At 41.6% G+C, this 16269-nt stretch overlaps 1 protein-coding gene across 2 annotated transcripts in view; it reads left to right on the forward strand.

Moving 5' to 3' along the window:
- Positions 1 to 4397: 4397 nt before the first annotated feature.
- Positions 4398 to 16269, forward strand: part of Nsun6 (NOP2/Sun RNA methyltransferase 6) — a 38497-nt gene continuing 26625 nt past the window's right edge. The window contains exons 1-3 of one of the 2 annotated variants that reach the window (XM_032884182.1): positions 4398 to 4774; positions 6278 to 6433; positions 11719 to 11798. In XM_032884182.1, coding sequence (XP_032740073.1) covers positions 4700 to 4774; positions 6278 to 6433; positions 11719 to 11798 — 311 coding nt within the window. In that variant the 5' untranslated portion in view covers positions 4398 to 4699. Of the gene's footprint in view, positions 4775 to 6277; positions 6434 to 10879; positions 10897 to 11718; positions 11799 to 16269 lie in introns of those variants that run through there. The other variant, XM_032884181.1, reaches the window with a different exon arrangement.

The following is a 16269-nucleotide window of genomic DNA, read 5'->3' on the forward strand; positions in this document are numbered from 1 at the left end:
AGAATTCCATTCAAAAGTCTCCAACAAAATACGGTATAAGTGCTAAATTAGCATAAAAACCCTGAAATTTCAAGAAAGTAAAATGTTAACTCGCAAGGCCTACAAAAAGGAAAATTATATAGATTTCTTAGGAGGAACCAATATAAACTGACCAGATGATACTTGGAAAAACTTGATGTCTTTGGCATTGAGTTCGACTTATTAATCAGTTAAGTTAGATCAGTTTGTACAGAGCTTGAAAAAAAAAAAAAGAGTTCAAGGAACTGTGTGTTCTGCCAGCTAAGGAAAAAAACACCACTCTTGAAAAACTCCAAACACTTTCATGTCAATTATGATTTTAATCCACTTGGTCAGTTTCCAGATGAATCAGGGTTGATTGATTACCCACAAGGAAGTTCTTTTCTGCCATCTGGTCGAAGAAATCAATATAATTTCATTCAGGAAATACCTACTAGCCACTTTTAGATACTGCAGATGATTGATTGTTGCAAACAGTTTAATATATCATTCCTGAAAGTAGAGAAGAACATATTGATAAATTTCTGATGAAGCTGTTGTTTTGAAATTCACAGAGGTTACACAATGCTTGAGTTTCATAACATTTACCAGACCAAAACATCTTTAGTTTATGGCTCTGCTCGTGTGTTAGCAGTGGGGCTCCATCTCTCTCCTCTCTACTTCCGGTGTCACCATAGCAAGTGACAAATTTTTCTCTAGTGACCTGCCCGACAGCTGCTTGGAGGCTGTCACCGTGTGCAGTGTTATCATTTGGGGACGTGCTTGCTTTCTTCCTGGATCCACATAAGCCAAGGTGGTTTGTAAAATGTCAGTCGTAGGAGGATTTTGAAGCTGAACCTTTCTGTGCAGTGCTCTGGGTCCTATCCTCTGTGTAAACAATGCACCCTACCCTTTGTTTCAGTTGTGCTTAGGGCGGGGCCTGTTACACATTTATATAACCTCTCATTAGAAAACCGGAAATCTGCACTCCTCCCTCTCGTAGAATAGTTAACTCCTGATCTGTTAGAATTTGGGTCACCTCGTTCTTCCCCGCTGAGGGAAGATTCTAACAGCCATTCCTCCAACATGGGTCTCGTCCTATCTAACACTTGGTGAAGCTTTGCTCTTCCCAATACTCTTTAGATCGATTTATGTAACTTGTGGTCTTCAGTAACACTATAAAGTATGAAATACTATTTCCACTTAATAGATCAGAAAAACGGAATGTAAGAACTTTAATAATTTGCCCAGAGTTGCAAGAACTGGAATATGAACCATACCAGTAAAATTGGTAACGAGAAAGTATTCACTCAACAACCTGACAAACCCCATATTATAAAGGTAAAAGCATTTTATTTTCAGAATCTTTACTGTTTGTTTCTCAAATGTCAAGTACACGCTCAGGACAGAGCAGCAGGTGTTTAGGATTGTGGTAGCTGAATCTTCAGAGAGGTCTGGCTTGCAGGGAGTTTAGTCCGTAATGCTCCATAACCATGGCAGGAGAAATGAGGAAATCCAGGGAGGGTGTAGACTACAGTTTATAGAACTAATGGTGAGCCAGTCCAAAGGCTCGTGTGCTTATTTCTGGCAGCATTTTGAACTAGATTACATTCATTCCTCCTTTGGCTTTCCCAAACACTGCAGGTTGTAATTTGTAGCTCCTCGGACGATGCCAACTGTATCTGAAGAGCTGAGACACTGTATTGACAGGGTTAGATTTGTGGCTAAATGGATATGCAAAGATGTTATGCTGTCTTTACAGAACTCTTAAGATTATCAGGAGGGGGTGGGTGTTGGAAATGCCTGTAACCCCTGTCTCTCACAAGGTTGAGGCAGGAGGATTGTGAATCTAGAATAGCCTGGGCTAAATAGGGATGTCTGTCTCAAAACAAAAACAAACAACAACAACAACAATAAAAGAAATAAGTGAGGCTAAGGAGAAATTCTATTTTTAGATGCCCAGCACTTGGATTAACAACAACAACAACAACAACAACAACAAGAACAACAAAGCTGGGCCAGGAGTATGAGCCAGTAATTGCTGCACTGGGAAGGCAGACACATGACATGCAGATCCCTTGATCTTGCTGGTCAGTCAAGCTGCTAAGTCATCCAGCTCCAGGTTCAGTGAGAGACTTTATCCCAAAAACTAAAGTGAGGAGTAATTGTGATTGCACATCAGTATCTGGCTTCCAAATGCATGTGCACACATATATACATACATCTGCACCTCCTGCACACATATCACACACACACACACACACTCACTCATGCACACAATTACAAGAGAAAGGCATTGAAAGAAAAAGAAGTTCCCTGTAATATTAGTATAGAACTGGGAATTAAGTCTCTCCCCCAGATCATCCTCAGAGATAAAATGAGGCCATATACAAGCGTAAGGTGATGGCATTGCATCATATTTATTTCTCCCACCGTCCCTACTCAGGGGCCATACTGCCCCTTTAAAGAGCACAGAGCCTCTGCGCTATGCTTGTATAAGAGTCTTCTGCTGCTTAGACAGAACATGCTCACTCTAACTGCTCACTCTAAATGCTCACTCTAACTGCTTAGACAGAACATGCTCACTCTAACTGCTGATCTATGACGTTTTCTCATCACTATTCAGGCGTTCTGAAGCACTGAACTACTTTCTACCAAATGTTTAACAGCAATTTCCTTTTCTGCTTCACAAAGGTGTCCCTGTTTGATTAGTCATCCAGGGAGTGCCCCTTTATATGTCAAACAATGAATATTCTGTGTAGAAATTAAATTTCTTCCTCACGGACTTTCAAGTGCAAGTTTTCTTTATTTCTTCAAGATTTCAACTGTATCTAGTGTCGGGGTTACTACAAAGTTGCCCGTCGAAATTCCTTTGTATGGATGGTCTAGCTCTTTAAATCCCGGCCAAAGCATTCCATATTGCAGCAAGATGTCATTTACCTGTTCTCCCTGCCTGACTGCAGCAGAACAGGCCACTCTTCCCAGGCCAGACTGTGTGCTTGGTGACAGCAAGGATCGGGTGCACATAAACACATAACCTTTCCCAGATTTGACTCATCTGCACCACCTCAACTACTTTATATTGCGTAGCTCTCTGAACTAGTTTTCTGCTAACTCTGCTATGTAGTCATTGTATAGTCGTATAAAATAGCGTGGTGGGCAGAGTCGTCATTTTTGGTGGGGCAGCTGTCCATCCTGCTGTAAGTAAGCCTAGCAAATTATTTCTCCAAGATGGACTTGTCAGGTTTTTCTTTAGCTACTGCACTCTTATTTGGGGGTTGAATAGATGTTTGTGTCCCTTCAGGCATGTCATGAAACACTTAAAACCTATGTCCCAGACATTTTCTTTTAGTTTCCAGTGATGAGGTCAGGAAAGAATCCCATGCACTGACCACAGACACATGATTTTGTGGGAAAACTGGGTACTTGTTTTAGAAGCCGGCCTACTGGTCCATAGCCTGTTTTCTTTTTTTTTTTTTTTTTGAGGTCATGGAAAGTTATTACAATGCTTGAAACTCTGTTGTACTCCTTGAAAACCGTTTATAACCACTGTGCTGAACTGTGGCAGTGTCTTTCTCATGGAATTTTCACCTAGTAAAGTCTTGGTGTGTCATAGAAAGGAGCAATTATACGTAGTTTAAGTATTCACACTTAAAAGACTAAAAACAAACTAAACAAAAACCTTCTCTATAGTTACCTATGAGATATGGCCCAAAACAACAAGAAGCACAGAACAAACCAACAAGCAAACCATATCCCCCTCAGCAATGAAGACAGAACTGTTCATAATGTTCAAGTATAAAACAACTGACTGACTTTGATTAGTTATTTTTAAACCCTTTTCACCTCATTGCCATCGGGAAAGGCTCTCTTGTGCTCTAAAGCACGTTAACTAGGAGCTTCATGGCTTGGTGAAAACACTATGAGGGGATTTTAAGTTGTACCGGAGTACTCGCGGGTATTTGCACATTTAAAAACCACGGGTATTAGGGTAAGAGAGATGGCTCAACAGTTAAGGGCACTTGCATAGTGCCCAGGTTCCATTGTCAGCACCCATATGATAGCTTACAACCAGAACTTCAGGTTCAGGGCATCAAACAGGCAAGCACGTGGTGCACGTGTATGCATGCAGACAAAACATTCATATTCTTGACAATTAAATACGTCTTTGAAGTAAAAGTGTCCGAGGGAGGCCTCCGTCGCTACTTGCACTGAGGACAATAAATGGAAACCTCCCTGATTCAGGTTAGTGAGGTAGCCAGCTCAAATTAGCATTCAAGAGGCTGGGAGAACCTGCTTCCACCAAGCAAGGAAGAAGCACCACCTTCAGGGGGCAGGACTAGAAGTGATTGGCAGATGCAGGGTGGGCAGCCGGCGCCGGAAGTGACGAAACCAGGAAGCGACTTTGTGTTCCGAAGCTGGGGCGCGGTTTTGGAAAATAGTGTGTCAGAGTGGACGTGCGGTTTTCCTATCTGTGCTTAGGTACACTTGTTACCAAGCCGCGTTTGGCGCAGTGTCGCAGTTCGGAGCTTTCTCACGGCATCCCCGAGAAGGACAAACCTTGGGCCCCGCTCACTCCAGAACTCAACCCCGAAAGGCATTCTTGTGCTCGTCCATTGGCTGACAACGCTGTAATTCGGAAAAAAAAAAAAAAAAACCTGCTTTCCAACATTTTCTTGGACAATTACAGCAGAAAAAAAGAATGTATGTATTTCCAAAGATATCTTTGAGACCTGAAGTTGAAAACTATCTCAAAGAGAGCTTTTTGAACGAGGAGGTAGGTCATATATGTTTGCAAAATTCAGATACAACTTTTGGGGAAGCAGAAAGAAAGCTAAAGAGTAATCTGTTCTTAGTTTTGGCCACTCGTCTATTAGAATCTTTAAAAACAATATTTTTTTTGGTCACCACTGATGCTTACTGAGATGGAGATGAATGTATGTGCTCACATTTAGATGTAAAGAAAAAGAAAGTGTTATATGCCTGTCAGTGCCCTTAGTACTGAAGGGGTAACAAAATCAACAGAAGTTCCCTGGCCACACAACTCACTACTTCCACAGTAGATAGACCTGTTCCATTAAAGCTTATGCTCTAAGCTTTAATTACTTACTCAGGTGAAAAGGGCATAGTGAATGCCTCTTTAAATTCCATCAGTTGTTTGATTGCAAATGGTTACATTTTGGTTTAATAAATTTTGGTATAGTGATTTGGTTTCAGTTTTAATAAGGGAGACCAGTCTAAGCAGTCCTGTTACTCATCCAAACTGGCAGAACTGTCAGACAACTAAAGCTCAGATGTAATGATTAGAAAAAAGGCAGGTTAGAAGTCTGTCTGTCTGTCATCTATTCTATCTATCTATCTATCTATCTATCTATCTATCTATCTATCTATCTACCGATCGAAGTAGGGATTCTCCATATAGTAGTGGCTGTACTGGAACTCTGGTAGTGAACTTACTGTGATCCACCTGTCTCTGCCTCCTGAGTGCTGGCATTATAGGCATGAAATCCACCGAACCTTGGTGGAAAGCATTGTTTTTGCATGGGTTTCCTTGAAGTAATTCTTACGGATAAAGTTTAATTTATTCTATGAAAGTTGAATAGGTTGTAAGTACTTTCCAAGATTGTCTTGGGACATCAACCTTAAGGGGAAATCACTGTGTTGGTTTGGCAGGCAGATCTTAAAGAGAGTGCTACGTATTACTGGCTATGCTTAGCACAGAAATTCTCAATGAGTGTTGATTGCCTTCTAGTGAAACGTCCCTGCATGCTCTAACTACCTTACCCTGCCACCCCTTGGCAACTTGGATAGTCTTCTAAATGTTTGCTTTTCTAGCAAAATTAAATCCACTTAAAATGCTTTTTTATTTTTGAGTGTTATTGGAGCTGGGATTTTAAAACTTATTTTTACATCTTATTTCCGAATCTTGTTCATAGGATAAACTATATGGAAAGAGAAAATATGTTATGCTTATCGCGAGAGGCCTTAGGAACTATATATTAAGAGAGGAACGGGGACATTCAGTGATCAATTTAAGCAGTTGTAGAATGATGAACATTATTTTATGAAGGATTGATGCAGTTTTTAATGTCATCCCCTTTCCAAATCCACAAGGTATGACAGCTTAAATAAAGAAAGGCCATCCCATTTCTAAAACAGTTTGGAAAGCAAAGAAGTAATATCAAGCAAACTAAACCTTACGTTTTACCTTAACGTTCCTTAAGTATGTTAAGACCAATGGCTACACAGTGACGTTGAGACCAGGGTCTTCTTATTGCAGGTTGTGTCTGCTTCAAGCCAACAGGAAGCAGAAAGGAACTTTGAGACTCTGCTGCTTCGCCTGTCACACCCTCCGTTGTTCACGACTGTCAGAGTGAATACGAATTTAAGCTCAGTTGAGCATGTCAGAGGTCTGCTGCTTGGAGAGCTTCAGAAGGTCGGTGTGAGTGTGGAATGCTGGGCAGTCACACTACGATACTCTGCCACACTGTGAGCCATAGAACCCCATGGGTAATAGGGTAGATAGTCTGTAGGTTTCAGCTTGAAAATACCCAGAGTGTACTGCTCTCAGATCATTTTTAAACACACAGAGTGGAAGAGTTAAAGGAATATATTTTAGAAGTAGATGTTCAATTAAATCAGATACATTTATATGATATGTTGACAGCATTTCCATGGTACATGCACACCAAATATATATTTAAGATTTTTTTTTAACATTTATTTATGTATTATGTATACGTCATACAGCTTTCTGCCTGCATGTATGCCTGCAGGCCAGAAGAGGGCACCAGACCTGATTATAGATGGTTGTGAGCCACCATGTGGTTGCTGGGAATTGAATCCAGGACCTCTGGAAGAGCAGACAGTGCTCTTAACCTCTGAGCCATCTCTCCAGCCCCGATATTTAAACATAATATATTTACACTCAAAACAGCACCATATTGAATAAAGAAATTTAAACATTTGTGGATATTGTATAAATAAGGAAATTAAGTTATGAAAGTTGTTTTACGGTTATATAATAAGAGATGAGAGGTTGGATTGAGCCTAGAACTCCTGATTCTAAATTTATTAGACTATTAGTACTTAGTCTAAGTTTCTAAGCCCTCTGGGCTTCATTATTAAACTACAGCCAGAGGTTCATTTGATCCTTAAGCCCACTTGCATAATGAGCAGCATATTAATGGTTAGGACTCATTGTACATTTACGATGTGTTCAGAGATATGAGGATACCTGATAAGTAATTGTAGAATTACACGTATTTTGAAATACGTTTTGAGTGAACCAGTGAGTTTATGGGCATACTTTAGAGCATGGATGAGGTCCTTACTGGAAAGTGGCTGAGCCTGACAGCTGCCTCTGCAAAGTCCCACCCCACCATGGGTGGTGACCTCACGGAGGCTGCATCATGGGTGCTGACCTCATGGAGGCAACATCATGGGGTTATACTTTCAGTTCACCATCTCAGGAATTCACTATTAATTGTGGTTAAGTGAATTAAACATACTGTCTTGTTATAAAACCCAAGAATAGGATGATATGAAGAATATGGCTTTAAGATTTTTAACCAATACGTTCTGTCAGTATTGCTCATATTCTAGGTGGAAACAGGATTGTAAAGTGACAATTTATGATGTGTAAGCAGAAAAGTGGTATCTGGTTTTATGTTGTTTATACTGGGAACATGTTGTTTCTATTGTTACTTATTTGTTGTCAAGAACTTTGTATTTGAGTGTAATGTCTGAAATTTGTCTCCAAAGAAATGTAAGGTTGGAGGGAAATTGACACCAGAGGCATCTGCTCATGAATCGCATGCTGTAGTTATAAAATATTCGAAGTACACTGGAGGGTGTAAGCACATCTGGTCCCTTCTAAGTTTCATAGAAATTAAAAACGAGAACAATGTGATTGCAGATCCAACTGTGTATCACTGGCTGATATCAGTGTAGTACAGACACAGCAATTAGAATGTCAGTGTGTCTGCATGCCCTGCTCTCTTCAAGGATAGTTCCATAATTAGGTTGTGCCAGGTGATGCTGTTATCAGAAGAACCAGGTAAGACCCAGGATCCCCCTAAGTCTTGAGAACTTGCCAAACATGTACAAGGTTCTGCTTTTGAATCGCAGCACTGTAAACACAGCTTCCCAAGACCCAGGGGGAACATGTGATGCATGATACTAAGACAGTATAATAATTAAACAAAACATAGCGATGCTTCCTTATTGATACTGATGCTGTTGTTGAGAATAATAAGAGACATAAAATATAATCAGTTCCTTTAAGCAACTAAAACTTATATATGCCCTGCCACAGTAGGAAACAACTGTTTCCAGAGTATGGGACAAATTGCTTTTATTTCTAACAACTGTCCTACTCTGGTATCTTGGTCTCATAGAATCAGTATTTAAGGAGCTAAGGTTTAGAATAGGATAGAGTCACTCTTGCTAAATCAAGAGGAGGGACCATTGAGGCAGCTCAGTGGGTTGGCGTAGTTGCTGCATAAGCCTAGTAACTTGAGTGGGAACCAGAACCCACATAAAGGTGGAAGGAGAGAACCGACTCGGTAGAATTGTCCGCTGACCTCCCCATACACACCTGCACTCACACACACAAAATAATAGAATAAATCAAAGTAAGTAAATCTGAGCAAGCGAAGCCCAAGTGAGTGTCCCTGGATGGGGAACTAATAGACCAGAGCCTAGCTCCAGAGGGAGAGGGGTTCAGGAGGGTGAGACTGGACACTTCCTTCTCCTTCCATCCCAGACTCTGCATGTGCCAAGAGTAGCTCAGAGGGGAAACCAGTTGGTGTTCTATGCGCCCATTTCTCTGGTCCACTTACTGGGATTTAAGAGTTTTAACATCCCTTAGCTAGTGAGAAGGAAGAAGCTGGTACCTTTCTACATTAGAGTTGGTAAGGTAAGATAACGAGACCTTTGGAAGTCTTGCCATCTTGTAAAGAGGTATGTGGAAATGTACAGTGTACCCCAGTGATTACACTCCAAGGACTACCTGGAAAAGTAAAATGTGTGTCCACAGATTTCTGGCCATGAGTTTACATGGCAGCATTATGTTTAGTAGTGAACAGGAGATATAATCTACCTAGTAACAAGTAATTATAGGATCTTCATGTAGTGAGATACTGGTCAGCAATGTAAGTAGTTAGTAATATGAACTGTAATGTGTATTAACCTCAAGAGGTAAGACACAGGATACCATGTGTCGTATTACATAAAGTGTTTAGAAAAAGTAACTTAATACAGGGAGAGGAATGGTTGCCTAGGATGGCAACACAGGGCGCAGGCACACCCTTGGGGGCCTTTCCTGGGGGATGGAAGTGACCTGAAACTGGACTGGGTGCTGATTGTGCAGTCCTTTAACTGTACTTTTCAATACATTTCTTGACCTGTATGTGGAATGCGGGGAGTGTGTGACATAAGTTTACCTTTGAAAGGTTTTACACAGGCAGGAGAGCGGGGGTGGAATGGTGTGGTGGGTAAAGGTGATTGCTGCCAGGCCTGGTGACCTAAGTGTTCTCCTCAGAATCCATTATAGAGCTGACGAAGGCCCCTGACCTCCACACGTACACCTGGGCATGTGGTCTTATCACTCCCAGTGGGCAAATAAAAGTAGAAGAAAATTTTGTTACTGCTTTAAAAGAGTAAAGGGTAGAGGAAAGAAACTGAGTGCTATGTGTTGCTATGTGGGGCAGTCACTTGCATGGTTTTCTTTTCATGTCAGGTTCACTTGTTCTGATGGAAAAGTAAAAGAAAAGTGTTGACATGGCAGATTTGTCTCTATGTAAAATAATTTCTGTAGGGCTAAGCACATATGCACAGTAAAATTCCTGCCCTTGGAAATATCTCTTTACAGTAGTTTCACTATATGCCCATCAAAGTGATGAAGCAGAGAGGGAAGGTAAAAGGTTTGGATGCAGGGAGAAAGGACTTGCCGTTCAGCCTGCTCATCAGTCATCTGCTGGGCGTACTCAGTCTGAAATATCCTTTGGAAGGAGTCACGAGAGGTATTGGCTTTGTGAACTCAAATAAGGAATTTTTTCTCATTTTTACATACTTCTAATGGGTGTGGATTCTGCCACGTGACAATTAGTTTTATTATTACGCTTTCAGGTAGTATGGGAGCATTAATAAATAGCCTTCATGCATAAACTTGTCAAATATTTGCATATTTTCTCCCATAGACTACACATAGTGCCCAGTCTAGTTCAGCCTGCATTAGAGTATGCCGGTTCATATTCAGCAACACATTTTCAAAGAAAGGTGTCCCTGGTTTACGTTGATTGGTAGTTTTATGTGATGTGGATACTGGCACTAAAGATGATCTCAAACTCGTAGTGTATCTGTAGAACTAGAAAGAAATGCCACAGTGACTCTGTGTGGTGGGCCAGGAGCTTTTTGGCCCTGCATGTATTTCTAGTCTAGCCAGCTAAGTACACTAGATTTTGAAAATCCTGGCCTTCTAATAAAAGTATTTTTGATATCAGCAAATTTGACGTGGCCTCTAATGTTGGTGGTATGTGTCATAGTTAGTAATTTGACAATATAGACCAATATCTTTAATGTCTTATTCTGAAACTTTAAATGACTCTCCACGCGTAGAGTTAGGATTTGCTCATGTACCGCTTAATGGGTAGCTCAGATGTCCCTTGGACTCATGGTCGTCTTTCCTTGTCCTAACTGCTAGGATTGCAGATAGGGTGTCACTATAAATAGAAGATATGTTTTCAGAGTAAATCACTTAAGCATGGTTTGTGTTTTTTTTCAAATTGAACAGTATACAGAATTGAATCCTGTAAAGAAGTCAGATCTGGGTGTGGTAGCCTGTGCCTGTAACTTCAGCTCCTACAGAATCTGAGACAGGAGGATTGAAAGCTTGAGGCAAGTGTGGGCAATGTAGGGAGATTCTAACTCAAAATTCAGCACTTGCTAGTATGTTCGGTCCCGAGCACTCCTTCCCACTGACGTCAGGATAATACTGACTCCGAGAGGAAACGGTTAGAGGTGTGTTTACTGTTACCGTAGTCCATGAAATATGTTGAAATAGGCCTAAGTCAAGCTGCCTGCAGTGGGAGATGGTGACACGGAGAAGCCTGTGAGGTTTACCTTATGCACTGGGAGCTCTCTCATTGTACACATGGTGACATAGAGACCCCTGTGAGGTTTACCTTATGCACTGGGTGTGTCTCTCATTGTACACATGGTGACACAGAGAAGCCTGTGAGGTTTACCTTATGCACTGGGGGCTCTCTCATTGTACACATGGTGATATAGAGACCCCTGTGAGGTTTACCTTATGCACTGGGGGTGTCTCTCATTGTACACATGGTGACACAGAGAAGCCTGTGAGGTTTACCTTATGCACTGGGGACTCTCTCATTGTACACATGGTGACATAGAGACCCCTGTGAGGTTTACCTTATGCACTGGGTGTGTCTCTCATTGTACACATGGTGACACAGAGAAGCCTGTGAGGTTTACCACATGCACTGGGGGCTCTCTCATTGTACACATGGTGACATAGAGACCCCTGTGAGGTTTACCTTATGCACTGGGTGTGTCTCTCATTGTACACATGGTGACACAGAGAAGCCTGTGAGGTTTACCACATGCACTGGGTGCTCTCTCATGTGCACGGTGACACGGAGAAGCCTGTGAGGTTTTCCACTGGGTGCTCTATCACTGTCTGTGTGTTCTTAACAGCAGTTCGGTGGATCCAGCATTCCCGTTCTTCAGCATCCAGCCCTCCCGGATGTTCTACTCATTCCCATGACTGGACCAAGGTTTGTGGCTCGCTGCTTTTCCTTTATTCTTCTAAATTAAAATTTGTCCCAAGATGTTTGCTCGTCGACTGTATTGTCTGCATTCTTAGAGACTCTGCAGAACCCGAGAGAAACAGCTTTGTGGTCCTGTACTTCCTGCTCCACTGCATCCTGTGGAGGAGGACCAGGACTATACCTGACGACCTGGAGAATAGTGCGTCTTCCATCTGTTCAGTGTAGCGAGGACCTTCATTCTCACTCTTCAGACTCTCTCTTAGGCTTCTGTTGTAAAAAGATGTATTCATTTTTATCTGAAGTGCACAATGATTGTCAGCCTGTGTGTATGTGCACCATGTGCATGTCTAGTGCCTGCAGAGGCCCGCAGAGGCCTCAGGTCCGCCAGGGCTGGAATTGTGGGTGCTGGGAACCGGACCTGGGTCCTCGACAGGAGCAGCCAGTGCTCTTCCCTGCTGCTGAGCCGTCTTCCCAGCTCCTGTTCACCCAGAGTTCTATGAGATTCCAGGGTAACAAGGGTGTTTTGAGTTACAATAAATAAATATTATATTTTATAATTGAATTTGTAAAATTTTATACTTAACAGTTAAGCCACATTACTTGTTGACATAATATTATAGCAGGTATGGTTCTCCTCATTTACATATTTGGAAGATGTATTTTTGAAAACTAAAAAAGAGCTTCCATATTCTAAGAATGCTTTTCTCAAGTAGCACATTAAAGACCCTATTTATTCTATAAAGTATTTAAACTTGAGTTATGGTAAATAAAAAATACTCATGTTGCTAAAGTTTTGAAATACTTTTTATAGTAACAAAATGATTTTATAAATTATACTTGATCTATGTTATGAAATACTAGCATACATACATATATATACATATACATACGTACATATATACATAAATACATATATACATGCATATATATATATGTTTGTTTTACATTTTTTTATGTGAATGCAAAATTGCTGTTATTAGGTCCAGCTTTCAGCTGTCTCTCGTTCTGAAATAATCTTACTTTCATTTAATTGTGTGTGTGTGTGTGTGTGTGTGTGTGTGTGTGTGTGTGTGTGTGTTTGTCTTTCACCGTCTGAGGTATGCAGATCAGCATGCTGGACAGCACAGCCTGGCTTCCAAGGCTCAGTCCTCCAACCTCAGCCTCTCTGCCCTGGGATCCTGGGCATGGGATCCAGGGCACGCCTCCGCACGCTCAGTTTTAGTTTGTTGCTGCTGTTAGTGCCTTTTTCCTTTTCCTTTATAAAAAATAAGACAATTTTTTCATCATTGTCAAAGTGATGCAGTGACAATTTGAGAGTTGCGTAAATAGGTCTATAGAGTCCATTCATGATGTGAACAACTGTTCAGAGGTTTCTGCTTCCCCTGGACCTGAACGCTGTTCCAAGAGTGGCCTGGCCCTTTGCCAATAGTTTATCACATATGTTGTCTGTCTTCCTGCTTTGTTTCGCTCCCTTCTCAAGTGGGAAGGAAAGCGTTTGTGGGCTGTAGGATTGTGGGGAGAGAGACTTCAGTAGTTGATCAGAACAGTGCATGGTGGATTGTATAGGTTCATTACGAGTTAGCAGTTTTACCTGCTTCTAACTAAATGTTATTTCAGAACCCTTCCTACTAATTGTTTCCTAAACTAAAAATGTTTATTATTATGATTTTGTATTTTCATTGTTCTTTCTTTCTTTTTTGTATTTTTAAGTGTGTTTAAAGATAAACATTTGAGGTCTTTTCCCTTTCATGCCCCCTTTTAATGTGTCTTTTGCTTATTAAGATTACTCTTGTGGTGTCTTACAGGCCCAGGCTCCATTGCACAGATTCTTTCTCCATGTCTCTCCTTTAACTTGAGTATGTGTGTGTGAGTTGGGGGGGCGTGGTATGGGGAGGAGGGAGGGCTTGAGTGTGGAAGTCACAGGATAGCTTGCAGGAATGGCTTCTGACCTTCTACCATGTGGGTTTGAGGATCAAACACCTCTATGCACTGAGCCATCTTACTGCGCTCTCTCCTTAACTCATCTTAACACTTTAGAAGAAGCTCAGGTCACGGGGTTCACATTTGTGCTGTATGTAGCACATATAGGTGTTAAAAGATGAGGCCTCCTTCAGTCGTTCAGTTTACGTCAGCGAGCCTTGGCAACAGAGACTGCTAGGACTGCCTCAGAGAGGCATAAGGAGAGTGTCCTTAGAGCAAGAAGAGGAAGGCCGGAGGCCACAGCAATGTGTAGATCTTTTATTTCAGGTACTTAAAGATGATTGGTAATTAGGTTGGTAGGTGAGCTAGGGAGGGCAGGGGTGTGCTCCCTCTAAGCAGAGAGATGTGAAGTCAGGTAGACGGGTGGGAGCCTGGGTGTAAGTGGCCACTCAGCTGCTTTCAGAAGCGCAGGTGAGACCCAGGAAGTGGAGAGGCAGGCTACGAATTGCAGAAGATTGTTTTGTTTCTACTGAGACTATAGCAGCTGAAGACTTGGAATGAGGGCAGTGATTAGAGCTGCAGCTTAGAAACATAACACTAGCAGAAGTTACTCATTAGTGTGTCTTGAAACACGTTTAGTGGTTGTATTATAAGCATTTAAAAACAAAGGGGGGGGGTTTATCACACAGTGATTCTCATAGTAAAGGTGTTTATGAACTTAGTATAAATATAAGTTTGTAGCCATATATTTGCCATTCATTTCATTTCTTAGATCAGGTTAAAAGTGAAATTACAAGACATATTTTTTCTCAAGAAGATGAACTGCAAAACTGTAGACAAGCTAGGAAATTGTTACAGTCTTAGTTCCAAAGATACAGCAAACTTGATGATCTGAAACCATTTCTGCTGTACACTTTTGGGAATTGTGTGCAGAGAGAGTAAAGTCCAAAGCCAGTAAAGACCTGAGTGTAAGTGAAGAGGGAATGAGAAACAACAGGAAGAGCTGGAAGGTCGGGAGCTAATATTAGGGAGCTGGGGTTTAGGGAAAGGCACCTGTTGGCTGGCTGTCCAAATGGAGGGGCTTTGGATTTATAATGGGGTAATGCTGGCCGTGAGGACTATCCAGCAGTCAGCCTGAGGTAGTAACTGGAAGGAAGGCCTCTCACTGTAAGGTCAGGTTTGAAAAGGAACTCTCCTCAGAAGTTAAAGCAGTTACAGATCTTCAAAGCCTTGGAGTTTGTGTTCCTACTGAGCTGTCTAGGAACCTTCGGTCTGGGAAATTGCCACAAACATTTATTTTAAGGCAGTTCTTCAGGGGCTGTGTGGAATCCAGGACAACTGTTGTGTCCTTGCATGTTTTGAATCCATGTCACTTGCTTTTCTCATCACTTCCCACTAAGTGAGAAGTCACCCCACCACAGGAAATGTCGGGGAGAATTCCCCTGAACCTTAACAAAGTAGAGCTACCTGGTAAACACACAATGACTTCCTTAAAATGATTAAGCATAAAAGACCTCTAAGAGGAAAAGCGAGTTGATACAGAAGTAAAGGGTTATTGAGATTAAGTGTTGTTTTATAAGTTAGATTTAAAGCCAGCCTTTAACTTTATAGAGTTAAGTGCTGACTCTGAGGGAAATTGCCTGCAATGGAGCAGAGACAAAGAGCTTAGAAATATGGATGCACACTGAGAGTAGAAACAACAGTTAGCCTGGCTCCAGAAGTGAAGAATAGAACTAACTGGTCAAAAACAGTAGGAAGAAAATGTAAGGAACAGGAATTCTCCACAGTTGTTGAATGACAACTTTAGGAACTACAAGCCTGAACCCCAAAGGAAAAACACAAAACAACCCCACCACCATCAAAAAAAAAAAAAAAAAAAAACCCAAGTATGAAAGCCTTCCAAAAATCTGTGTAGACACCTCAGATGAAACCACTGCCCATCGAATACTGTACAGAATAGGCAAGGCTGACAAGGCAGGAGTGGGGAACTGAGGCCTTGTCTCGCTTCAGGGCCTGAGACCTGTCACACAATCAGAGCCACCTCAGCTTGCAGAGGGGTGAGGTTGTGTAAGGCTCCTGGTCCGTATAGTTGCTGCAGTAGGAAATGCTTGAAACCAGGTAATAAAGAGGCTGGCAATTTTAAGACTAAGGTGGCCTGGCTTTCCTGCTGTAGTGTCAAGTGAGCACAAGAGAGAGAGCCCATTTCTGCAAACCCCTCTAGAGCAGCATCCATCCAGTCATGAAAGCAGAGATCCTATACTACAAAACTGTCGTCCTGAAAATTGCATGCAAACTTACAGAGACACTGGATCATAGCTCTGGGTCTTCTAGCTTGGTTGTGTAGGTATATCTCATTCAAGACTGAACATGAAAGACTTGCTGTCATACCCAGACCTTACGGTGTACGTAGGCAATAAATACTGCTTGAGATCTGTTGAGTTTGAAGCTCCTGTGGTTCATCTATGGATGGTTCTGTCTATGTAACTAGAAATGCCAATGGTGAATCTTGAAAGAATACTAAGGATACTTTAATGTTTCTTTGGTTTTTAGTGATAGA

The sequence above is a fragment of the Rattus rattus genome, chromosome 14 (assembly GCF_011064425.1).
Source record: "Rattus rattus isolate New Zealand chromosome 14, Rrattus_CSIRO_v1, whole genome shotgun sequence".
Lineage (NCBI taxonomy): Eukaryota > Metazoa > Chordata > Mammalia > Rodentia > Muridae > Rattus > Rattus rattus.